This window comes from Aulostomus chinensis, chromosome 16 (genome assembly GCF_037954235.1).
Source record: "Aulostomus chinensis isolate RoL2024-O1b breed Wild chromosome 16, RoL_Achi_v1.0, whole genome shotgun sequence".
NCBI classification, from domain to species: Eukaryota; Metazoa; Chordata; class Actinopteri; order Syngnathiformes; family Aulostomidae; genus Aulostomus; species Aulostomus chinensis.
Genome location: NC_141335.1, coordinates 15,609,324 through 15,636,421, shown reverse-complemented (window position 1 = coordinate 15,636,421; position 27,098 = coordinate 15,609,324). Strand labels below are relative to the sequence as shown.

The window sequence follows — 27,098 nt, the reverse complement described above, 5'->3', positions numbered from 1 at the left end:
AGTTGCATAAATCACATGAGTAAGGTTGTAAGATGCAACCGCTGAGTGACAACTTGGGAGTGTGACTACCCTCTACTGGTTAAAACATGATTATTAAAATTGAAGTTTGCTATTGAATGATGACGGTAACTATCTGATATTGGGCAGGGAGAAGCTGCTCCTTCAATGAGCTGATCACTTGAGGAGTCTGTTAAAAAATATTTACATGCTGTCTATTCAATGAATTATACTCAGGGAAAACATCACACCACTTTATTCAGGTCTCTCAATAACAGAACTGCCTGTCCATGAAAATATACATTCTTAATTCTTACATATGGGTTATCATCTTCTGTGTACATAGTATACTATGTGTTATACAGGTTTACATGAAATAATACAGCATATTCAGGGACGTGATATTGACTTTGTTTGAAGCACACACGCTGAGCCTTCACCAGCGTCCAATTAACACACACTGATGTTCCAAACAGACAAATCTTTTTGTATTACTGATTGTATACATTTTTAGTGTTGTATATGTGGCATCTTCACATTGTGCTTCTGTCAGAAGGGAGCTTGTCATTCATTTGCTGTGTAAGATGAAATTCAGAGTGTCTGTTGGAATGGAGTGTTAGCTGTGGACATGGCTGTGCAGTCTGCTAAATAATCATTTGTGTAGCAAAAGAGTTGGAGCAGGAGGAGTGCGCTCTGACTACATATGGAAATACTGCTGTGGTAAAGATGTCTCCCAGCACGAAACCGTAAGAGGATGTCTAGGTCTGGATCACAGTGAACCTTGGTATGCTGTATTTGTAGTGTATTTTTGGAAGGTTCAGACAACACAAACTTGTCTGCAGTAAAGTCAATGTCAGCTGTGGTCCATGGAGGCAATGACGTCAGTATGTTGTTGTTTTTTGGTGCACTAACTGGATCAAATGTATACAATTTTACAAAAACATGAAACATTGTCCAAACAGTCAGATATGAAAATGTCCTTAGTAACTTTTTTCCAAAAGCAAAGTCAGATCTTTAGGTTTTAAACTAGGGTTTATGGAAGAATAAAAACAACAAAGTGCATTTCCCCATTGAATGAGAAAGTACTTCCACTTGGTAGAAAACAAAGGACTTCCTCAAGTGTCTCATCCCATTCCAATTAGCCAAAAACCCACTCAACACCTGCTTACACCCAAGATTTCTTTTTCTGAAAAGGGAATAGCTTCAATCAGCAGTCAGTCCTGGGTCAAATAATCCACTCGCAGACATGGGTATTGATGGCCTTGGCTCTGTTTAGTATTGATGGGAACAAAATTCTTGGCCAAAGATGGTTATTTGTGGCCAGCTTCTGACAATTCCAAGCTTCGATAGAGCTCTACATTCAATATACATGGAGAAGTGAAATTTCCATGACTTTTTGTCATCTCAGCTACAAATTCAACCCATCTGTGCTCAAGTTTTGATGATATAATATCACTCAGTTGGCACTGAGTTTGAAAAACTGTCTTAATCTCAAAAGACATTAAATGGTATAAAGCCCTAAATAATAACATTTCGTAACCTTGAACATGATGCAACGAGGGAAAAAAAAAACAAAAGCCGGAAGGCAACTGCTTGACTCCTCATGATGGGATCAATCGGCTTTTATTAGCAGGTTTACCAAGGTCTGAAAACCCACATGTACAAAGAGAAAAGTTGTGCAAAGAGAAATGGGTATCAGTGGTACGTTGGGCAACCAAAGCAGCTTGAATAAGTTTTGGTAGACATTCCACACATCTCTGAAACTTAACTGGAGAAATGAGCCCCCTTCTGTAAGATATCCCCCTCAGGTGTTGTTTTTGTGTTGCTGCATTAAAAGCTGTCTTACACAGTCTAAAATCTCACATAGATCTTCAGTTGGATTTAGGTAAGGTGCCTGTGAAAGTTGTAATATATGTCACCCATCATTGTCATCCTCACCAGACCATTAAATGGCCCATTGTGCCCCAGGAATGGGGACCTATAGATATGGTGGGCTATATACAGCATCCTTATCTATAACAGAGCACCTCATTTGCATACCTCCATGATACCTTTTAGCAGCATGAACAGCTTTTCCTGATATTTCAATGTTATGATTAGGGGTTGGCTTGGTATAGGCAAATAAAACATGCTAAACAAAACTAAAAACTTGAAACTAACAACTCAAAACTAGGACTTGTATGTTAAACATGTACACTGGATTGCCCATAATCCATCAGGAAAATTATTGCCATTACAACAATTCAGCTCATGTAAAACTACAAATTGAATGAATCCTTTGACTTGTGACCGAGCCTTCTACTCTGACAGTCCCAGTGTCATAAGATTTGGAAAATATAATTAGAATGCAAAAATACACATTAGTTTTAACTAAACAAAAAATTATTGCAGCAAAACAAGTGACATCATAGAATCTAACCAGATGCTTTAGCGGCAGGCTACTGGTGCAGCAGGATCATTGGATCATTAAAGATCCTAAAACTAAACTTGAATGCAGCTGATGGGATCCTGGTGCCGGTTTAGCTGGTGTCACTGAGGATGGCCAGTATGGAGCTAGCCTGCGAGGCAAGTTTACTGCTGCTATGATCCGTCAGCTTACTGACACTCTCTTTCATATTCACACTGTCCAGCTCCTCCTTCATCATGTCTGCAGCAGACAGGGACAGAATAGGAAGAGACAGCAATGGGACAAAATTGCTGATTGGGTCAGAATTGCTGCAGATACAGAAAAAAATATTGAACAGCAATCATTTTCAGAGATATTGAGAGATATTGCAATTGCCAAAAGATGTGTGTCATTAGAACGGATGTTCATTTTTACATCAATATTCTAATTTTCACTAAAAACCCCATTCACATGTCCATGGACTGATGGTTATGGGGGATCTGTTTCAAACAAAGACATTATCTTGAGTCAGTAGAGGATGATAGGCAGTCTCTTCAGCGCCAAATTTTTTTATTCAAAATGGTATTATGACACACAATTAGCCTTGAACAAACATTGCCCATTCCTGAAATTTTCAGCTGCGATATTATGATTACAATAACATTTTTATTAATTGTGAAGCCCTAGTCATTAGTGGATGCCAAATATGTAAATCTAAATTATTCATTATGACAACGACGATCATTATAATTATAAATAAAACATTTAAGTGGTAAACTTGCAGACACGTACGGGTGTTAGCCAGGCTGCAGATGAGACCTAATGCACTGAACTTGACTTCCACAGCCCCGCCAGATTCCTCCAACATTTTTTTCAGCTTAAGCAACAGCTCTGCCTCTTGAAATGGTTCCTTCATTAATCCTGCATTGCTCACACACACACACACACACACACACACACACACACACACACACACACACACACACACACACACACACACACACACACACACACACACGGCAACTTAAAGGTTTAGCAAAGGAAAAAAGAGTTAATTTCTCACGTGTCTGCTTTCCTGACATGCCCATGAAAAGGACCAAACTCACATGATGCAAGGCAAATGAATTTACACAAGACCTCAGCTAACACCTAAAGATCGCAAAAATTCCAAACCACAAATTCTTGAGATACAAGCTATATCTTTGTTACTGATCAGATTTTTTTGTAATGTTTAATGGGTTAAAAAGCACTGTCCGAAATACTATTCAAGCGTTTTAAAAATCCATCTCATAACTTTGCATCATCATATTTAGTCTGAACATTTATGTATTTGATAGACTTTCATTTTGCCTGAGCAAATCTGTGATTAGGACATGCTTGATCCATATAGCTGCCAACATTTAACTCTATGTATTGTCTGAAATGGCCTTACCAATATCAATTGCAGATGCAATTGCCAAGGCAACCAGGGCCTCATTCTGCATGATGACATGCTCACTTGTGGCCATGGATATAAGGTGCTGAATCCCATCTGCTTGTGTTACAGCTCGGACCACTTCCTGTCAGAGAAAGTAGGACAGCACATTTCTACTGTATTTGTGTGATTGTGGTACTGATTGCTGGGTGAAAGAAAATGTAGACTCACAGGGCTGTGGCTGTGTCGTATGAGGGCAGCCAATAGTCGACTGGCTTCCCCTCTGACTCCTGCATGGTCTTTGGCGTCACACCATTCAATGACCCGAGACAGCAGCATGCCATCTCTCCCCAGCACCAAGGCAGCCTCCTCTGACACACACAACAAGAGCAAGATGGCAATTGAAAACAAATGGCATCCGACAAGTTGCACTTGCATGATGCTTACAGAACATCATACTGAACACCGAGGTTTCATCAATAATCAGGTTAAAGGTTAACATCTTAAATTGATGATTTGATGACAACAGAACCAGAAGGAAGACTCAGACACATTTAAGTCAACCAGGGTGTTACAGTGCATAGAAGCAAACTCTTTCTCTCCACACACCACTGGCAATTTGTTTAGTCATCTCACATTATTTATTTCACTTATCACTCCCATCTAAGTCCACACCAACAAAATATAAAAATGGAGTTTATCTAGTGTTCCCTCAGTGTCAAAGGTATTGGTGGATCGACACCTCTACCAGCATACATATGGAGATGCTCACCTTGTCCATCCACCATCATGCGTAGTGTTCCTAACAGTTTGAATTGAACTGGTGGCATGTCTGAGCGCAGCAGACTCTTTATCCTCTCAGTCACCCCATCATCCAGCATCCGCACCTTATTGGTCACTGGATGACACAGATTTCATTAGCATTTAACATGTTCATGTTTTCAAGTAGATTAAAAGAGATATTATAACTGTTTTCTGACAAATGAGTAAAGTTTTTATGTTCTCTATATAATTCTCATATATTTGTAATTTTACCCTGTGGAAATATTTATATATTGTTTCCAGACTGAATTTCTCTACAAAGGCTGCAAAAAGAACCATGCACATGATCAGCAAGTGCCTCTGGTCTGCTCCTGGAGCAGGAGGAAAAGAAGGGCTTGAAAATACATCATGGAAACAAAAGGTGCTCCTCCTTGATTAGTGCTATCCAACAATTCTATCATGAGTCACTAAATGAATTACATTCAGTGACTTGAGTTCATCCAAAGTTGGCAGGACATATGGTCCCCTGAGGAAGGAAACTACCATAGTGAACGTGTCTGTGTAGGTTCTCATTCATCCAGGTCATCGTAGATCGAAGCAAAGTAAAATCTGGTCAACTGGACGTAAGTTTATCTTCAAGATAAACTTACGTCCAGTTGACCAGATTTTACTTCGCTTCGATCTACCATAGTGAACATACTGGATACATCCTGCCATGAAAACAAGATGAAGGGCTCAGTAAAAGGAAAGCCTAGACAAGATACAAATACTTTCAGAAGATTTGGGGAAAGGGGCAAAAGTAAAAATGAGATGGAATGACTTATCCAAGAGAGAAAGCAGCTCAATAATCAGTAGAGAAATGTTTCTGATCCAGGTCATGTGCACCAAAGGCAACAAAATTGCAACAAACCGATATTTATGGAAATCTGTCTCTATGGTTTGCTGGGATCAGTACCAGGAATGGCCAGGTTTCTGAGTGCGCTCAAGCCGGCATGTTGCACTGATACATCTCCTTCATCGACATGCTGCTCCAACAAGGTGAGGATATGAGGAACCACACCGAGGTCCAGCATCTTCACACAGTTGTTGTCTAGCACACACACAGCATTAAAGAGTGGTTACAAGATGTGAAGCCACACACGATAGTACCAAAACTATGACATTTATATTCATACAAACCCAATCAGGATGTTGAATTTTGCCTGTATGTTTTTACTTTAGAAAATTATTGGAATCAAAATTTAAGTGTGCAATTTGTTGAGCCTTCATTTACATTCCCAAAGAGACAAATATCTCACCATTTCTGGCGAAGTTAGCAATGGCCAGAGCTCCAGACAGCTGCAGCTGAGTGTTGGAGCTCTGCAGCCACGACAGAACATCCTGGTACACTGTACCTGAGCCTTCGCCAAAACATTTCTGCATAGATTCATCTGCACACACACACACACACACACACACACACACACACACACACACACACACACACACACACACACACACACACACACACACACACACACACACAAATTATTTCTTCAGACATGCCCTGCCCAAGACATGTCCAACATTCATCAACACCAGGGATGAAATGCGATGTGAGGCCCAAAGACATCTACCTGCATCAGAATATGTCAACCAGCATGAATGGTTTGGTAGTAAAGGTTATTGCTACATTTATGTATCAGGAGACATATTAATGCAATGATATAAGCATGACCATTGCTCTCATACCAAGAAAAATTCACAGAAGTGAGATGAAAATGAAAACAAATTCTTACATCTTTAAAACCTCAGGAACAAGTGATGATGAGATACACCTTTACCAGACAATGCAGCTCTAAAGCTTTGATCCATTTGTTCATCCATGACAGTGGTTGTTAAAGTTATTTAACCAATTACCACCCAAGAAAAAAATTAAGCACTCCAAGTACCACCATTATGACCTAAGATTAACATACAGTAGTGTAGCCTACCCTCTTCAACTACAGCAGGGGTTGAAAAAAAAATTGTCAGACAATAAAGGAAGTAAGGAGCCACACATTGGACAATCAGAGGGAAACAAGACACACTTGTGCAGATTATGTTCACGAATTTTAAACTTGTTTTGTGTAAGTCTGTTGAATTCTGAGGTTAGAATGAAAAGATCAATTTTTTGCCAAGGACAGTGCTGGCTAACTGGCTAATTTATGAGGGTTGGCAGTTAAGAGGATGCATGTGTTTATCCTCAGGACAACAGACTGACACGGCTCTGGCCGCATGCATGCATGGCCACATGCGTGCTCCAGCCCCATGCATGCATGGCTTTGCGTGCAACGTGATCAAATGTGAGTGACCATGTGATGGTCTGACATAAAAATATCTCAAGAAAGACAAAACTTATTTTGAAGAAAACACATTTTCATTCAAAACTATTTGCATACCACCAGAGAGTACTCACATTCCATCTTTGCAAATCAGCTATCCCCTAACAGGAAACTACTGAATCATGTATGAGGTCTTCACTATTCTCCTCATAGTGACATTAGATCATTACTGGCAAAGCAGAATATGCAGTAAATTAAAAGTTTTACAGAGTGAATGATGTGAAAGACAGAAGCCTACAAAGATGTTAAACAAGCTCACCTCCCAAGAGCAGGGACACTATGAGGTTGGAGGCGATCTTGATACTGCAGAGATCATGGGGGTCAGAACCACCCTGCAGACCCCAAATCATCTCTGATAAAGCCTCTGGTACTTTTGATTCTGCAAACTGCAGCTTCAGTGTGTCTGATGGCACAATACAATCAGTGTAAGTTTCAATATCATGTTTATTCTTTTGCTATTATTAATAGAATTGCCTTTAAAAACATGGATATGAAAGCCACTCCAGTCAAGGCCTGCATGCATGCATGCTTCCTAAGTAGAGAGGTATTCTCTCTTTTTTAAATTCGGTTTTTATTATGCATTTCCATGGTACACATGTTCATTAACAAAACAAAACTCTCATACATCCAGTTTGTTAATTACAATTACACACTCAAATGTGTTTGTAATCCCATAAACAATACAGAGGTAAATTAATAATCCAATCACTATAAAAACTGAAATAAGTCCCTAAAAATACAGAGTAGGAACTACCCTTCTGAGAACAGGGGTATATAACTTGTGGGGTATACTTTTAAGTTTTTCAAGCAAAACAAAGGCAAGAAAAAACAAAACAAAAAAAGGGATATTAAAAACCACGACATAGCCTTGAATAAATGATGGCCGTAAATATCTAACTAATCCAATCCATCTCTCCCATGTTTTTAAAAAATGCATCTTGTTGCAGTCTTATGGCAATGGTTATTCTTTCCATCTAGAAAATATCGTATACTATGTCAATCCACTCATCAGCTGTCAGTCTCTGGTTTCAACCACTTCCTTGTAATGGTTTTTCTACAAGCAGCAGTTAGAATTTGAAATAAATGTTTATCCTCAAAAGTGACATTTTCTGATAGTAGAGCACAAAATATAAAGATACAAACTCAAATGAAATGTACATCTGGATTATTTTTTTCCAAAATTGTATACACCTCCTGCCAAAAAGGGAAAAATTTTGAACATGATCAAAATATGTGAAAAAGATTAGCCGACAGGGATCCGCACATCTCCAGCATACAGTTGAACTGGTGCAGTGTCTTTTTTGACCTGGAGCGATGAAAAACCCAAGAGGGTTTTTTCCAGCAAAACTCTCTTCATAGTGTTGAATTTGAAGTCTTCCATTGAACCTAACATATCTGTTCCCAAGCTTCTTCATTTAGAACTAAGTTCCCTTCCTTTTCCCATTTCTGTTTTACATGGAGTGAGTTAACTTTCATTTGTTGCAGACCCCTATAGAGTCTTGAGATAGTTTACTGGTTTGAGCCTAAAGCGTATCCGCTTATAAACACTTTTAATAAAATATTTTACCAGTGCTCTTGTTTAATTTCCTTCAGAATTTGCTCAATATGGTGATGCACGTGGAAGAATCTATAGAAATCATCATTATTCAAACCAAATTGTGTCTTTAGGTTTTGAAAATTGTTCACTGTCCCCTTATTCAAAATGTGTAATATGCTGTCAACAGAGTTATCCATCCTTTCAACCTTGGATCCCAGTTTTTAGGTTGGAAGTCTGGATCAAAAGCACACCATATCAAAATTTTAATCGCCTCCTTGAGCTTATTCTGAGCTATTACTTTGTTCCACCATTTAAGTGACAAACAAATCCAAGGATTTCCCAGCTCAGTTAACTTACCCATCAACCATTTATCTCCTATTGGCACTTGAGTTTATCTCACTCCTGAAACTGCTGGTCAGATATACAGTGGGGCAAAAAAGTATTTAGTCAGCCACCAATTGTGCAAGTTCTCCCACTTCAAAAGATGAGAGAGGCCTGTAATTTTCATCATAGGTACACTTCAACTATGAGAGACACAATGGGGGGGAAAGAATCCTGGTAATCACACTGTAGGAATTTTAATGAATTAATTGGTAAATTCCTCTGTAAATAAGTATCTGGTCACCTACAAACAAGCAAGATTTCTGGCTTTCACAGACCTGTAACTTCTTCTTTAAGAGGCTCCTCTGTCCTCTACTCGTTACCTGTATTAATGGGACCTGTTTGAACTTATCAGTACAAAAGACACCTGTCCACAACCTCAAACAGTCACACTCCAAACTCCACTATGGCCAAGACCAAAGAAACATCAAAGGACACCAGAAACAAAATTGTAGACCTGCACCAGCCTGGGAAGACTGAATCTGCATTAGGTAAGCAGCTTGGTGTGAAGAAATCAACTGTGGGAGCGATTATTAGAAAATGGAAGACATACAAGACCACTGATAATCTCCCTCGATCTGGGGCTCCACGCAAGATTTCACCCCGTGGGTCAAAATGATCACAAGAACGGTGAGCAAAAATCCTAGAACCACACGGGGAACTAGTGAATGACCTGCAGAGAGCTGGGACCAAAGTAACAAAGGCTACCATCAGTAACACACTACGCCACCAGGGACTCAAATCCTGCAGTGCCAGACGTGTCCCCCTGCTTAAGCCAGTACAGATCTCTCCCGATCTCAACCCCATAGAAAATCTTTGGAGGGAGTTGAAAGTCCTTGTTGCCCAGCGACAGCCCCAAAACATCACTGCTCTAGAGGAGATCTACATGGAGGAATGGGCCAAAATACCAGCAACAGTGTGTGAAAACCTTGTGAAGACTTACAGAAAAAGTTTGACCTTTGTCATTGCCAACAAAAGGGTATACAACAAAGTATTGAGATGAACTTTTGTAATTGACCAGTGTGATTGCCAGGATTCTTTCCCCCCATTCTGTCTCTCATAGTTGAAGTGTACCTATGATGAAAGTTACAGGCCTTTCTCATCTTTTTATGTGGGAGAACTTGAACAGTTGGTGGCTGACTAAATACTTTTTGCCCAAAAGTATTTAGTGGAAGGGACTGAAAGAGATACAACAATCTCTGCAGAATAACCATTTTGATTGATTCAATATGAGATCCAAAATTAATAAATGGTATCAAATCCCATCTCCTAATATCTTCCCTAATCTTGTTGTTCAGGGGGAGAATGTTTAGTGAAAACAGTTGTGACAGATCTGCTGGTGAATTTGCATCCAGATACTTCATGGTTCAGCTTTCCAGTGAAGATTGTACCTTTTCTTCACATTTTCTGAGGGGCTGTAGTTAAAACTGAGAATCTGTGACTTTGAAACATTCAATTTATAACCAAAGAACAATCTTTATTGTTCCAAAAATGAGAATCTGTACTAGAGATTTTTCTGGGCTGGATAATTGTACCAGTATATCATCCACAAACAAGGAGATCTTTTGCTTGCCTCCATTCATACATATTCCTTTAATGTTTTTATTGTGAATAATCGATTGACTCAGGGGTTTGATAAAAATTGCTAATAAAAGGGGGCTGATTGGACAGCCCTGCCTTGTTCCACCTTCCAGTGAGAAGAGGTTTGAAACTACTCCATTAATTTTAATTCTTGCCCTTGTGTTATCATAAAGAGCTTGTATTGTCTTAATAAAGGAATTGTGAAAACCAAATTCATCCAAGACTCTCAACAAAATAGACCAATTCATACAGTCCAACTAATACTGCTTCTAATTCTAAATCTAATCTAATTATCTGTTATACCACTTATTACATGCAAGGTCCTTCTAATGTTATCTTGAGTTTGTCTGATGAATAAACCCTATGTGATCAAGGCTTATGATTTATGGTAACAGTCCCTCTATTCACTTGGCTAGTATGTGTGTAAAGATCTTATAATCCTGATTTAACACACATTTAATTTATACTTACTACATTCAAGTTTATACTTCCCCTCCTTTGGATTACTGCTTCCCTCTAAGAAGAGGGGTATCACACTCTTTTTAAGTATTTAATTGCAACACAGGGATCAGTGAACCTCCCATCATCTCTGAAGGAAACCCATCTGTGCCCAGGGTCTTACCTGATTTGAGATGGGTTATGGCTGCTTTAATTTCTTTCTCTGTGACTTCTGCTGCAAGTTGGTTACTCTGATTGGCAGTCAATTTGTGAAGATGAGTCTTCTCAAAGAATGCTTCCATTTTTACTCTGTCAACCTGAGGTTGCGAGTATAGTCTTTGAAAATATATCTCAAAACTATTTTGTATATTTTTCAGTTTATAGTGTATCAAATTAGTCATCATTTTTAAACTTATGGATTGAGTTCTCTGCCTGTTGCGTCTTCAGTTTATAAGATAACAATTTACTGTCTTTCCCTCCCCCTTCATATTTCTGTTTTGTAACTTTGTTAACTTTTTCTGTATATACTTTGTATGGATCTCATTTATTTCATTCCTTTTCTTCCTAAGTGCTTCTTTAATTTTCTCGTCATTTGTGTCATGTGTTTGTTCCAGCTGTTACAGTTGATCTAATTCCTTTTGTTTAGCTCTCTTTAAATGAGAACTGTATAAAGTTTATTGTACCCCTTAGCACTGCTTTACATGCATCCCATAATATTGGAAATGTAAAATCTCCATTGTCATTCTGATCCAAAAACCCAATAATATCCTTTTTAATTTGGTCCTTCATATGATTCAATATGTGAGTGTTTAATATCCATAACATGTCTCTTCGACATTGTTCGAGATACAATTTTAAATACGTAGGCCCGCAGTCCAAAAGGTCCATAATCCCTATGCATCAACCATCCACCCTGTGTAAATCTCTACCAAACATTCGACAGTAGTCAATACTTGAATATACCAAATGTGGATTAGAAAAAAATGTATCGTCTCGCTTCAGAGGATTTAACTCCCCCCACACATCTATTAAACTGATATCCTTCATTACCAAATTGATCCTTTTCTTCAAGTGACCAGGTTGAGCAACATGTACTTTTGAAGAGTAAAGTTTAGGGCTAAATCTAACATTGCAGCCCCCCCCCCCCCCGAGAAAAATTAGAACACCTTGAGATTCTGCTATTATCAAATCATATATTTGTCTAAAAAAAACTCAGAATTAGGGGGAGCATTAATATTCAATAAAGTTATCAATGAGCCACATAAATACCCTCTGAGAAAAAAACAATATTGCCACGCCCCTCCTATGGCCAGCTGCATATGATGATGAGAAATGACACTTAAAGCCCATTCTTTTTAATTTAGCATGTTCTGTATCTGATAGATGTGTTTCTTGCAAAAAGCCCAACTCCACTTGATCTCTTTTCAGTTTGGTCAATATCTTACTTCTCTTGATAGGGCGGACTAGACCATTCACATTACAAATTGCTATTTCAACTGTTTGCTTTTAGTGTCCAATAATGAATGGAAGAAAGAGGAAAAAAGGAGGATCCTTCATTCCCATCAAAGTATTCACCTTTAACTAAATATATCACAGGTACCACCCCAAAGGCTGCAAAGAATGATAGCAAAACATGTAGAAACACCACAACCAAAAAAATGACAGCTGAAAAAAAGGTGAGGTCTTCATTTTAACCATTATTAAGCCCAGATGGTGTTTTTGAGGGAAATTCTCCAGGTTTCCCTCTTTAAAATGTATACTCACCCTTCTTCTCTGGGTTTTCATGATTTACAGTTCTCTTACAGTCACTGCGGACCCTGATGTCTAAAGGCCAGCAGCTTTTCCTTTATAGCCCTCAACTTTGCCTGCTCTCTCTCGGTTCCCCGGTCTCCTGCTTGTGCAGTTCCGTAACTGCTTCTTCCACTGCTTGTATCTGAGTTTCGGCTGTGTCAATCCTTTCTTCTGCCACCTCGATTCTCATGTTAGTTTTGTTGATTTCATCACAAATCTCTTTCAGCTGTTGAATGCTGTCCTTCCAAAACTTCCTTAATTCTTTCAGTATAAGGGGCAGGCCTGTTTCTTCTGTTTGCTTTTGGCCATTGTCTGAATCCATATCATCATCCTTCATTTTGCTGCTAGCCAGAACTAACTGACTAACTTTTTCCCTATCTGGTGACACCAACTGCTTTACCTTTTTCGACTTAATTCTAGGCATTCGCTATCTTCCTCTAACTGTACTTGTACGTTTTTAAAGTATTCCAGTTGTTTATTTAAAAGTGTCAAGAGCGAGTTTCTTATGCTGCCATTGCCTGGCTCAACAAACCAGGAGTCCTTGTAGAGACTTATTCTCATGAAAGTCATACCTTCCCCGGGGGATCTGTATAAATGGATGCGCCCCCTACTGTAAGTGTGCAAGCCTCATACACGAGGCTCATTTTACATGGCAGGCAAAGGACCCAGACCAGTAGCAAACAGTTAAATGCTAAGAATTAAACATGCTGAATGCTCTGTTGTGGAATGATAAGTCCAATACACATAAATCCTTACATAGTGGCAGGAAGGGACACCAAGGTCCTATCTCGCAATGGGAAGCTGGGACTGTTTCACCAACTGCAGACATTAAACGTGACACTAGGCAAACTGTATTTGAAAGATGGAACCAACACCAACTGACTGAAACAAAACTGCTGATAAGGAAATCTGAAAATCTAAAAATTGTGCCATATACTGTATATAACAGAGCTGATCTGAAGTAAATTAAATATCAACTGTAACATTACAAATGTACTATGCTATTAAAGATATATTAAAACTCATTTAGCCCTCGAAAAGGATATTCTTCTTACTCTGCTGTTTGTAAGACTAAAACCACAAAGCTGAACTGACTGCACAGGATGAAAATAAATCCAGGAAGAAGGATGTGTTTCACTTTCACATTGTCTTTTCAAATGAAATGGCCTTCCTACAGTGTGAACTTCAAGTTACTTTTCAGATGAAAATTTGAAACATAGTATTTTACAATACAATATAATGTTCAAGTTGCATTCCTTTCCACAAAGTACCTTCTGTCGATCATCAAAGTTACAGTGATAGAAGGAGATTACATCGCCAACTTTACACATCTCTCTAAAGATAGGTATAAAATAATTTTTTTCACTGAAATTCCCTGGTCTTGATACCTCTGTTTGTTCTACCAGTGTTTCAGTGTAGAGCTAGGGGTCAAAGGACTCAGCCATAGTCAGCAATTACCTACAGCAATCCTGATATTCCAGGTTACCTCATAATGTGAAATCAATTTATGGTAATGGCTGTAAGATTTCAGACACCTAAGAAACTGGTCAATCACAACACAGGGGGGGCAGAAGCCCAAACAGCCTGTTTTGGACTGAGTGACTAAAATGGCTAGATGTATTGAGCTGTGACAATAGGTACCTTTTGACTATGGAAACATTCTAATGCTATTAAATACACCATTAACATAAAATTTGAAACTAGGGAAATGGCATGTGGAATCTTTAAAATCTTACATAATTGGTTGAGTGTGGTACAAATAAGAGTGCCCAAACACCTGTGTTCATCCACGTTTTCGGTGCAGTGTGAAAGGGGCTATAGAGGTATTATGCAGAGGCTGTTACTGCATACATCACAGAATGCACTGATGATGTCACTCACTACAAGACTGTATCTGTTCATGCTAACCAGAAGCCATGGCTGACAGGGAAGGTTCACAGGCTCCTGAGGGCTCAGGACGTAGCCTTAAGGGCCAGTGACACTGTAGGACAAGCAGAGCCAACCTGTCCCGTGGAATCAGGGAAGCAAAATGACAGTACAGTAAGAAAATATCTGAACATTTCAGCAACAACAGAGACGCACAGTCTCTCTGGTGTGGCATTCAGACCCTCACAGAAACCTACACCACAGACTTGTGAGAGTGACATCACACTGCTGAACAGTCTAAATGACTTCTTCGGGCACATTGACAAACTCCTTCCTGGAAAGAACAGGCTCCTGCCAGCGTGAAGAGGACCCTCTCCAGATCAACCCACACAAGGTAGCAGGACCAGACAAGACACCTGGACGTGTCTTAAAGGACTGTGCTGAGGAGCTCAAGGATGTCCTCACTGACATCTTCAACATTTCCTTGAGCTTATAAATTGTCCCAACATGCTTCAAAGCGGCAACAGTGATAAAGGTACTAAAGAAGCCCCACCCATCAAGCTACGATGACTACCAGCCTGCAGCACTGATGTCCATCATCACAAAGTGCTTCAAGCGGCTGGGCACAGACAAGATTAAGTCCATCACCCCCCCCCCCCCAAACCCGTATCAGTTCGCATACAGGTCAAGCAGGTCGACAGAAGATGCCATCTCCGCTGCTCTACATCCAGCCCTCACCCACCTAGACTCCAAGAACTCCTCCATAAGAATGCTGTTCCTCAATTTCAATTCAGCATTTAACACAATCATGCCCCAGCAGCTAACACAAAAACTTGGTCACCTAGGACTAAATACACACCTCCATAACTGGGTGCTGGACTTCCTCATAGGGAGGCCACAAAATGTGCGGGTCAGCAGCAGCTCCTTTAGGATCATCACACCGAACACAGGAGCCCCACCAGGGCGTGAGCTCAGTCCGCTACTCTTCACCCTTCTGACCCAAGACTGTACACCAAGCTACAGCGCCAACCAGTTCATCAAGTTTGCGGATGATATGACTGTGGAGGGCCAACTATGGGAAGGAGGTGAGCTTACTGAGCCAGTGGTGCAAGGACAACAATCTCTTCCTCAATGTAGGGAAGCCCAAAGAGATTGTGGTCACCTTCAGGAGAGGTCACTTATGGCATCCCCTGCTGACCATTGACTGCTGTGGAGAGAGTGACCAGCACCAAGTTCCTTGGGCCGCACATCTCTGAGGACCTCTCATGGACCAGCATCATTACATCACTAGTGGACAAGGCTCAGACACGCCTCCACAAACTGAGGAGAGCACACGTTCCATCCCCATCATGTGTTCCCTCTACCGAGGTACCATTGAGAGTGTCCTCACTGGCTGTATTACTGTGTGGTATGGAGGCTGCACTGCCTCCTGCAGGAAGACCCTGAAATGCATAGTGAATACAGCCACCAAGATCATCGTTGACCGACTGCCCTCCCTCACATACATTTTCCAGACCCGCCTCACCCGCAGAGCCATCAGCATTTCTGGTAACTCTCCCCAACCCCTCTCATTTCCTCTTCAGCCTCTTGCCCTCAGAGAAAAGCCTCACAGCTTTTTCCGCCAGGCTGTCAGGAAGCTGAACTACACCAGCTACCTTCCCCCTCCACCCCCTGCCCCTGGACTCTAATACACACACTACACTACATACAAGAACTCTACCCCCAGCTGCACTACCACCATTTTTGCGCACGACTACCCCTGCTAATTGGATACTCTAAACTGACCGTAGGTATGAATGTGAGTGTGAATAGTTGTCTGTCTATATGTGTTGGCCCTGGGATGGACTGGCGACTTGTCCAGGGTGTACCCCGTGTCTCGGCGAAAGACGCCGGTATAGACTCCACCCCCACCCCCCCCACAACCCTTAACAGGAGTAAGCGGAAGAAAATGGATGGATGGATGGATGGAAATCCACATCTATACTGGCTCTTGTGCAATGCCTGAGGGACTATGGGCAGGATTCAGGGTACAAGGTTAATGAGGGGAAATCAGGGTGACACCACCCACTCAGAAGCAACCTACTCTCCAAGATGTCTTTCAACAGCATATGAAGTACCCAAAGGACCGTTTGGTGCCGTTTGTAAAGCAGCCCATTGTAAAAAACGTCGTATTTGGTCACATTTAGCTTAAAACAACATTTTAAAAAGTGATGTGAATTTTTGGAAGTCATTTTTTTCCACATTTACAACAACATATGTAAACTTGGAAAAATCTCACATTGATAAATCTAAATCTAAATGTTAAATCTAAATCTTCTGTGCGAAACTAGATATTTAGCTAACACTCCCGGAAACCAGAAGTACCAAAATAAAAGCACGAGAAGCTTGGATTGCTAATTCTAGGATCGGAAAAAACGGATTAAAACCAATTTGGGGGAGGGAGATTTAGGGTGACGTCATCACGATAATAACTACCTAAAATAACAAAAACGTGTTGGCAGAAACTTCATTTGAAAGACTCAGTTTTCAATGTCCCTTCTCCGTGTTGCGCGGGAGTGCCAGCGACACAGTAAAATGCATAGGTGCAGATAATCACTCAGCCAAAGTGAGCCCCCTGGTGGCTGGCCGTAGTCAGTACAGCATATACAGTATCCCGCGGCACACCGAGAAGGGACATTCAAAACTGTCTTTCTCGAGCTTTTATTTTGGTACTTCCGGTTTCCAGCAATGTGAATTTACTAAATTTAGCTAAATATTTAGTTTCGCACGGAAGATTTAGATTCAACATTTAACATTTAGATTTAACATTTTTTTAACTTTATTTTTCTCACAAAAACATTACAAACAGAGTGAAAAAATAAAAAAATAAAATAAAATGAATAAAAATTCTTGATACAAACATGAAATTAAACAAACATAAACAGGGGGTAGCACTAATCTGCCATTACAAACTTAAATTTCTTTTTTCTCCCTGAGTTCTATTGTAAATTCAGCCTATTCTTTTTTCTGTATGCAGTCCATTTTTCCCAGCGTTGTTCACAAATCTCTGTTTTTGTCCTTAATCTGTAGGTCAATTTTTCCATTGAGTATATTCCTTCTGCGATGTCCAGCCACTGACCCACATCAGGAGGGTCACATTTCAACCAGTTCTTTGTGATTGTCTTTTTTGCTGCAAGTGTCAGAGTTTTGAAAATGTAGATGTCCTCCTTCTTGATTATTCCCTCTGAAATCAGACCCAGGTACATAATTTGGGGGTCACTAGGGATCTTATAGTGGAGTATCTCCTCTAGAATTGCGATAAGCTTTAACCAGAATGTTTTTATCTTTGTACATAGCCAGAAAATATGCAAGTGATTTGGGTTTAACTCTCCACACTTTCTCCAGCAGTACTGTTGTTTTGAGAGTTGTTTACTTTTGATTTGCGGCGTGATAAAAAAACGAATCAGGTTCTTCCATCCAAATTCCCTCAGTCTTTTGGAGCTGGTCGAGGTATGTTGTGTTTTAAACATAGAATGCCAGTCACTTTCTGACAGCTCAATATTCAGTTCTTTCTCCCATTTTGATTTTACATGTAGTGTATTTCTTCTGTTTCTGTTTTGTAATCCCCTGTACAGTTTCGAGACAATTTTTGAGGGTGTTTGCTTATAAGAGCAAGTCAACACTGCAATTACTTCGTTACCTTCTATTGTAATTCCTTTTTTAATTTATGTATCAAAAAAGTGCCTCAATTGTAAATATCTGAATAGATCTGTATTTTCTAAATTAAACTCTCTTTTAAGCCTTTCAAATGTTTTGAAAGATTGGCCCTCCATCAGTGTGTATATAGCCATCATCCCCCTTTCTGCCCACTTAATAAAAGTATTATCTGTCTCTCCAGGTCTAAACCTGGGCGTTCGAGAGGGCCAGATCAGACATTTACTGTCTCCAGCCAATTTATACTTTCTGACAACCTCGTTCCAAATATCAGTTGTTTCTTCAATAATGAAATTATCACCCTTCTGACCTGAGTTTTCCTTACCACCAAGTCTAGTCTGGGGGGGATCCCGGCCCAGGTTCATCTCAATATCCTTCCATCTTGCTTGATATCTTGGGGAGCACCAATATACAATGTATCTCATCTGAGATGCATAATAATATTCTCTAAGATCTGGTAGTGTTAGGCCCCCAGTTTCCTTATGTAATTGTAGTGTTTTAAGTTTTATCCTTGGCCTAGCTCCTGCCCAAATAAACCTCGATATCTGTTTATCCCATGCCGCAAATTGGGATTCTGGAATTCTGCTTGGAAGTGCTAGGAAAAGGTACAACAGTCTAGGCATCACGTTCATTTTAACTGCTTCAATTCTGGAAGTAAAATCTAGTACTTTTATTGTCCACCTTGCTATGTCTTTTCTTATCTTATCATTTATGTCACAATAATTTGTTTCATAGAGTGTGTTAGAGTCCCAAGTGACCATCACTCCCAAATATTTTATGGATTTAGCTTCCCAGTTTAATTTATAAGTCTGTCTGATCGTTTTGCTTGGTATATAGTTGAAGGTGATTACCTGTGTCTTTGTGATGTTCAATTTAGATTGAACATTTAACATTTAGATTTAATATTTAATATTTAGATTTATTAATGTAAGATTTTTAATGTAAGTTTACAAATGTTGTAAATATGGGGGAAAAAATGACTTCCAAAAATTCACATCACTTTTTAAAATGTTGTTTTAAGCTAAATGTGACCACATCCAACTGTTGTTTTTTTTTTTACAATGGGCTGCTTTACAAACGGCACCCCATAAAGGACAGCAATGGTGGTAAAAGGCTCAACAGGACAGTTGCAAAGTATATCTGTATGGATCAAGTGCCAATATATTCAGAGGAGAAAGCTGGGTTCAGAAACCTTGTACATAATTTGGACAAAAAGTATGTACATTTCTTCTTATCAAGCTGTGTGACATAATTCTGCACGTTAGGTAGCCATGTGCTTCATTGTTATCAGGGTTAAAAGTCATTTATTTATTGATTATTTATTCTGTTCAAACAGATAAGGGGCATGCTAAAATTAGTTCATGATGCAGATCATTTTGAAGTTTATCGGCTAGCTAGGCTACACGACATCTGGACTATCACTATCATGGTTGGTCATATCCCCACTGCATCAGTCCATAATTTTTTAAAAAGGGTCAGAGTTGGGGTCATCTAAGTCCCTTGGGTACACAAGCCCAAATTGTGCTGGACATCTTACAAGTCCTAGGCTGTGTCATGGACTTGGAAGTCAGACTAAAGCTGCGAGTTATCAAAATTGCAAGTTGAGTTAGTACTAAAGCACAAGTAGTATTACACCCAAAACTCAAGGACACATATTCATGAAAATTTTCTTGGGAGTACATTGTGGTCCAGGGAAGATAAAAATACATGCATATTTGCAGACATATACAGTATGATGGATTTAGATGTGAATTTGCCTTGTCTTACCACTCTCTCCAAGTGAGCTCAGTATCTCTAGAATTACATGTCGGCGTTCAGCATCAGGTGCCCGTTTCAGCTGGAATATCAAAATATCCGCCATATCCTGCTCTGTCAGGGCCTCCCGCGCAGAGTCTGCAAACATAGGGGTCTATAACTATAGACAGTGTGCGAGGTGACTACCACATACAGTCATCATATATCTGACAGTTTCAGCAGTATCAATTTGAATATTTCTGTATTGGCCTGACAAAAATGTGATGTCATCTTTGTTTTTTTTGTCAGTTTTTTAGTTGATTCTTCTTTTTAAATATAACGCTGATGTTGAGGAAGACAAATCTGTTTCTGCCTTTGTTCTCAAAATTGTTTCATGTCTACAAACTGTTGCACTTACTAATACCCAATGAAGGCCAGTTAGTATAACAAAATCATTGTATTTTTAATCTTTCAGCACTTTACAGCTTATGCTCAAGGTCACTTGATTTCTGCAGTACACTTGAGAAACTGTCAATGAATATGATAATAAAGATGACTCAGTAGTTACCCATGTCAGCCAGGTTACAGAGGGCCAGCAGGCACACATTGACGAGCGGATCATTCTCTGGATACTCCCTCATGATGGTCACTAGTCTGGGGATTACACCACTCTGGACCAGCTGGTCCTGTTGGTATGCTGCAGGGAGAGTTATTAATAACAGAGCTGGATTCATTGCAAAATATACATGATAGCCCCTTTATTTAACTGCATCATCTCACTGGCACTCTCTGATAACATGCTAGATCTAATTTGATTTAACAGATGATCACAAAAAGGAAAGCATTGATCTTATGACGACTGGGAGGATTTTCCTTTAATCAAAGACTGAATTGCACCTGTGATTTCTTTGAGACAAGGACCAGGAGCTGGTGAACAGTAGGTTTAGCTAATCAACAGTCAGAGGAACAGGGATAGAATCATGAATGGGCAATAGCCCCGGTCTTAGCACAGTGATTAGCATGAAACTGGGTTGTGGTGTTGATTGATCTAGGTTAATTACGGAGTGGTTAACAACTTTATTTGTTTCTGTGAAACTGGTCAGTTTTTTCAGTGAGTGTTCAGTCAGTACAACTTCAGTTGATTACAGTGAAAGAAACGTGTGGCACAGATGTGTTAGCAACCATCACACAGAGGCAGCACAAGTCATCCTCACCACTGTCTTACTGCTTAACTGGAATTACATTTACACATTAAACGCAAGAGCTAACGATGACAGCATGGAATAATTGCAGGGTAAAATAGCAGCGCCTTTGCGTTGTGGATAAGGGTAATTATATCTGAATCCTGGTTTGCCGTCTGTGACTCTGTGTCCTCTTCACCAGCTCATCAGTCATGAAAACTCACGGTTATCGAAGCAGATGCGTCCAATTGCCCTTCCAGTGTTCAACAGCATCTCTTGGTTATTGCAATTCAGATGAGGAACCAGCACCTTGACCAGGCCTGCTTCAATGCATGGCTCCCTAACAACAGCTTCCAGACATTCACAAATATGAAAACATGTCTATATATAAGTGTAGTCAAAAATGTTTCCAAGTAAACTGGTGGGTCCACATCCACAAACACACCCATGGTTTTCAGACAGGCACAATACAAGCAATTTACTCTGGTAACTAGGCAGGTAAGTGGTGTAATGGGCATTGATTTGCTTCAGACTTGCTGCAATGTCATATTTGATACTTTAAGTCTACAGTGCTGAAAATGATTAATTAGACAAACACAGAAGCATTCCCCATTCATGAAAATGTGAAAACAAGCTTTGTGCGTGTGTGGTCAGTTAAGATCATCAGATTGTCTTATCAATGTTTCTATAATTATTTACAGCTACAAACATACATTTGTTTTACGTTAACTTACGACATCATTCTCCTTATGTTTAAGTAAAAAACACAAAGTGGTATACCTTCTCGAGCCATCTCTGCCAGCACCAGAGCAACCTGGCAGCTCAGGCTACTTTTAGTCCGTAAAGCCTGAGCCAACGTGGGGAGAATTCCACTTTTAGTGATCTCAACAGCAGCATCTTTCTCTGTGGACACACAATATTACAGCATGGAAGAAAAATAACACAATGAGTGGGTTTGATCATCATGTGACTCAGAACTTTGAAATTTTGTGTGTGTGTGTGTGTGTGTGTGTGTGTGTGCGCGCGCACGTGTGCTTGTGTTACATGACTTACTCTTCTCCAAGAGTGCAGCAAGCACTGTATCCAAATGAGGTTTGAGCTCCTCCTCAATCAGCTCTGTACTCACACTGATGGCCTTTAGTGCCTCACTCAGAGAGTCTGCAACGCACCCACCAACACCAAACAAAAATTTAGATTAAAGACTCTCAAAAATCTATCCTTTCCCTGTCAAGTTGTAACAGTTATAGTATAGGACTGCAGCGATGTGGAATCATTTATAGAGAACTCCAACATGGCCTTTTTGAATTTGGTGGTTTGAGATTGGTTTTAAGGCTGAAAATCTTGCGATGCTTTCCATTCCCGTCTTTTTATAGGATGGCAATTTCAAATCTTGTGGAACAAAAAACATTTCTGCCATGCTGTTTCGCACTATATCCTAAAAAAAATTATACAAACCCACAATGTATGCAGGTGCCTCAGAAATTCTCACTGCCAATAACAATCCACAATAAAAAATTACATGGTGTCAAAAATGAAGCAGCAGGAACTGACTTTATATTTGTATGCCTCTCTTCTGATTAACAGAAGAGTTCAAATTGTAAAAGTGGAAAAAAAAACAACCTCTCAGATGCACTCTCGAACAATGTTGTGCATCCCTCAGAGTTACTGCGGTTAAGTGATATTTTTCACTTGTCTATCAACATTTGCCTCACAGATACATCAGATCAATTTACTGACAGGTTTTGATAATGAGGTGGCACGATGGTGCAGTGGTTAGCACTGTCACCCCACAGCAAGAAGGTTCCGGGTTCGAGTCCTGGCTCGGGCGCAAGTAGTGTGGAGATCTGGCGCAAGATCTTTCTGTGTGGAGTTCGCATGTTCTCCCTGTGCCTGCGTGGGTTCTCTCTGGGTACTTCAGCTTCTTCCCCCCCGTCCAAAGACATGCAATTGGGGACGAGGCTGATTGGACACTCTAAATTGACTGTAGGTATGAATGTGAGTGTGAATGGTTGTCTGTCTATATATGTTGGCCCTGCGATGGACTGGCGACCCGCCTCTCACCCGTAGCCACTGGGATAGGCTCCAGCCCCCCCTGTGACCCTTAATAGGAATAAGCGGAAGACAATGGATGGATGGATATAAAAATACAAAAGCTGATAGAAAAATAAAAAAGAAAAGAAAGAAAAATAAAAGTCATTAAAAAGACATAAACATCCTCAAACAGACAATGTACACCTCTCATTGCACCCTCTTGATAAATGTTACAGCACACAGTAGATTGCACTTTTAATAAAGACAGGAGGTAAAAAGACAGAAATTATGTTCATGGGTTTAAGCATTTGGTATGTGGTTACTGGTCTGATTTTCCCTAATCCAAAGTAAAGTAAAGCTTTTACACTCCCTTGGTTCAATGGGCAGAGTGTTCCAGTATTTGGGTGCTCTGACTGAAAAGGCTGTTTGTCCTAACTTGCTTTGTCTGTACTGCACTATACAGTCCCCTCTGGTGGCTGCTGTGGAGATTCTATTGACATTATTTTTCTGTTTTATGAACTGATGCTGTGGGGATGGAGCAAGCCCATGAAGTACCTTTAAGATGAGACAGTTATCAGAGACATTTTTTAAGTTTTCAAAGTAAAAAAAATTGTAACTTTTCAGTATAGGGCAATGATGATAACTGTTTGCCTTTCAGTCCAGTGTTTTAAATGCTTGCTAATATAGAGATTCAAATGGTTGCAAAGTTGTTTCATTAGCTTGTGACCAGCTGGTTAAACAGTAAGAGAAATGAGAAAAAGAGCATAGCATGCAAGAAGAGCTTTGCAGCCTTCATTGGCAAGAATGGTATTACTGTATATGCTTAAAATTTTTCAGGTTAAATTTAATGGTGTTGGCTACCTTTTTTTTTTTATGTTTTGAAATGAGAGTTGTGAGCCTAGAATGAGTCCCAAATATTTAAAGTCAGGTACTCTGACGTCTTTTTTAACTAACACAGCAGAGTTACAACACTCAGACGATTGTCTTGAAAAATACATCCAAACAGTTTTGCTTATGTTATGTTGAATAAGTTAGCCATGGCCCATGGCTTCAGTCAGTTGGTGTGCAGCTCGTTGTTTATTTTTAGCATGCACATAGAGGACAGTGTCATCTGCATACATTTGTATGTGCACTGATGGACAAACTGTGGGCAAATCATTGATGTATTGACTGAACAGAGGGGGGCCTGGTATAGATCCTTGAGAGACACGTATTTTATAGCTTAGTTATGTAGACTGTTATTTATGCATTTGCTTTGCATTATGTCAGTTAAATATGATTTCATCCATTTGACGGCATCCCCAGACAAAAGTGAGTTTTGACAAAAGAACTTGACAGTGTCAAAGGCCTTCTTTAAGTCTAAAAATACTGCACCCACAATGCCCCCTTAGTTTCATTTTTATATTCTCAATGAAAAAGCAGTTGTCTGTTTCTGTGGAATGGTTATTTTGGCTAGCCAAACTGCACTGGGTGTAGTGGTGTTTGGCCTTTGTTAAGATGAGTGGTAAGCTGCCTCACCACCCATTTCACAGCTACCTTGGAGATCCCATGTAGTATATTAATGGGTCTGTAGTTCTCCACCAGTGTCTGATCTCTGGCCCTGAAGATGGGGGTTACCAGAGCTGTCTTCCAGGAACTGGGGAATGCCTTGTTTTATTGACAAGTTAATTAAGTGGGTGATAGATAAAGTGGGCACTCCTGTTGTCCTCCCATCTGTGCTTTTTGACAGATCCCGCCTCCAACTGCCAGCCATTGGCCCTCCACAGCTGAATCACATGACTCAACGAGCCCAATTAGCTGTCAGCAAGACGATCCCCTTCATATGTTGCGTTGTTTGGTCCGCATTCCAGGGCTGTCTGTGTGACACTCTTCCTTGCTTGCCTCCGTGTGTTTTTTCGCCTGAGCTGTGTAACTATAGAGTTGTAATTTTCATTTAGCAGCCTGTATTGAGCCTCAGCTCTGTTCTTTAGCCTGTTTTGGGCTCTTTTGTCGGTAGTGTGCCACTAAATGTGTTTCAGCACTTTTTCTTTTGTCACTTTGTTAATAAGCACTTTTTTGTATTGTATATTAATCTAGCACACATACTGAACCAGTAGGAGAAAATTGCCATTCATTTTTTTTGATCTCCTGTTTTTTCCTTTTTTTTTTTTTGTTAGTCCAGGGAGTCAGATTTAGTTTTCTAACTTCTGTTTCTTTTGTTTTTCTTTCTAGTGCTAGTCAGTTGGGTTAAAATACAGCTTATTTTGTTTGTTGTTTTTGGCCTGGATTTACCCTGAAGCAATACTTTCCTTTATTTTCTGTCAACTTGTTCATTGTTTATATGATCATTTGATAATAAACTGTTGTCTGTAGGTTTCGCAAACATCAGTCTTGTATTTGTTCATGCTCTTGCCTCTTTTCCCCTGGACTAGGGAGTAACAGCGTTGAACGCTGAAAGGTATTTTTGATGTTGAATTATTGGTTGTGGATAATTATATTAAGGGGAAAAAAATGACACTTCTGCTACTGGATGGCAGCATCTGCAGCCTATCAAACTTTAAGCATTTTGTCGTGCTTACTAAGGGTTTCCCTCCAGTCTTAATTCTTGCTTGTGTTGTACGCCACTTTAGACAAAAGCGTATGCCAAATGAAATTGTCGAATTGTAAAGTTAATAATAATCTACTTGTGGTTTCCTTGTGCTAATTTCACACTGCGTACATGCAATCAATTCAAGATCAATGAGTTGTCAACATATTCAGATCTGTATGAAGAGATTTGATTGCAATGCATGTTTCCTCAATCCCACTTGAGGATGTTTTTTTTTTCCTATCATTGTATTTTGCATGAACAAATATACAAGATATAGATACAGATAAAACATACAGCAACTGAGTTTATATTATTAATCCGACTACTACTTTCTATATTGTAAATTAACCAGCCCAAGATTTTTGGATATTACATCCACATTGTCTAATTCTGCACTTCACAATTAGATTAATAGTAAACTCTGTGTGTATTTGTGTGTGTTTGTCCATGTCCTGCAATTATTTGTTCCTTTTTATACCCTCTTCCTCCAACAGTTACCCTCGACAAACACAAATACTTACTGTGTATTCTAACTCCTTACCTAACTATACCTTGACCTAAATATTATTACAATATTTCTCTCTTTTTTCCCTACCCCTGGCAACTAGGCAGATATCCAAAGAAAGTACAATTTGTCAATAATGATCCATTGTTTTGCACAATAACATTTAAAGGGTTCAAATGTGGAATAAAGCAATCTGCCTTCCACAGTGAGCATGAAATAATCACAAACTTGCAAACACACAGACCAGAGACCTGCCGATGGTAATCACCTTAGCTAATCCTTTGTAAGACGAATGAAAATAGCCTGCATGGAGGGATATAAGGGCAATTGTCAGGTTACCATTTCAGTACCTATCCTCTTTGTCCTTCTGCTATGTCTGTTTGTCTTTGCACTTGACAAGTTAGCAAATAAGCATTTTACTTATCATTCTGAAAGAGTGATTTGGGGAAACCCAATGGTGCTTATTACTGCTGCTACTGTACGCCACTAATGCACTCGCACAGGTATATATATATATATATATATATATATATATACACACACACAAACACTCACTCTCTGTCTCTCATACACACAAAATCATCTATCTATCTATCTATCGCAGATTCACATACTAGATGCAAGGTAGCTACTCACCACTGTCTGTCATGGCTGCTGGTCGGCTGCCTCACTGCCTCTGCCTGCAAATACTATTTAAATGTGCAAATGTGTGTTTTGTGTGTGTGTGAATAGGTGAGTGTGTGTTTGTGTGTGGCTAACAGAGGAGATACCCTCACTTCCTGCAGTCAGGTGGTCTTGGACTCTGTCACTCCTTCTTGCTGTATGTATCTCTCAGCCTCATTCTTGCTCCCTCAGTCCCATTATCCTCC

General features: G+C 39.8%; 1 protein-coding gene across 5 annotated transcripts; it reads right to left on the bottom strand.

Moving 5' to 3' along the window:
• Window positions 1-238: 238 nt before the first annotated feature.
• LOC147247672 (rap1 GTPase-GDP dissociation stimulator 1) lies at window positions 239-27,098 on the bottom strand. Of its 5 annotated transcripts, none has more exons than XM_086179606.1 (14): window positions 26,866-27,098; window positions 22,178-22,282; window positions 21,905-22,027; window positions 21,349-21,474; window positions 20,512-20,640; window positions 19,977-20,102; window positions 7,182-7,325; window positions 5,858-5,989; window positions 5,515-5,649; window positions 4,570-4,695; window positions 4,029-4,168; window positions 3,816-3,942; window positions 3,176-3,304; window positions 239-2,644 (listed from the first exon to the last, which is right to left on the bottom strand). In XM_086179606.1, the coding sequence occupies exons 1-14, from the start codon at window positions 26,876-26,878 to the stop codon at window positions 2,517-2,519; spliced, it is 1,683 nt and encodes a 560-aa protein (XP_086035732.1). In that variant the 5' UTR covers window positions 26,879-27,098; the 3' UTR covers window positions 239-2,516. The 5 variants fall into 5 exon arrangements, with proteins under 5 accessions (XP_086035732.1, XP_086035735.1, XP_086035734.1 ...); XM_086179609.1 differs by lacking the exon at window positions 26,866-27,098 and adding an exon at window positions 26,498-26,516; XM_086179607.1 differs by having other exon boundaries at window positions 2,574-2,712.

What these genes read in the sequence shown, in the direction of transcription:
- LOC147247672 (XM_086179606.1), bottom strand. An exon ending in CTGTAACCTGGCTGACATGG is followed by an intron (nt 20,103 to 20,511) that starts GTAACTACTGAG and finishes CTATGTTTGCAG; the next exon opens with ACTCTGCGCGGGAGGCCCTG. An exon ending in CAGAAACCTGGCCATTCCTG is followed by an intron (nt 4,696 to 5,514) that starts GTACTGATCCCA and finishes TGTGTCATCCAG; the next exon opens with TGACCAATAAGGTGCGGATG.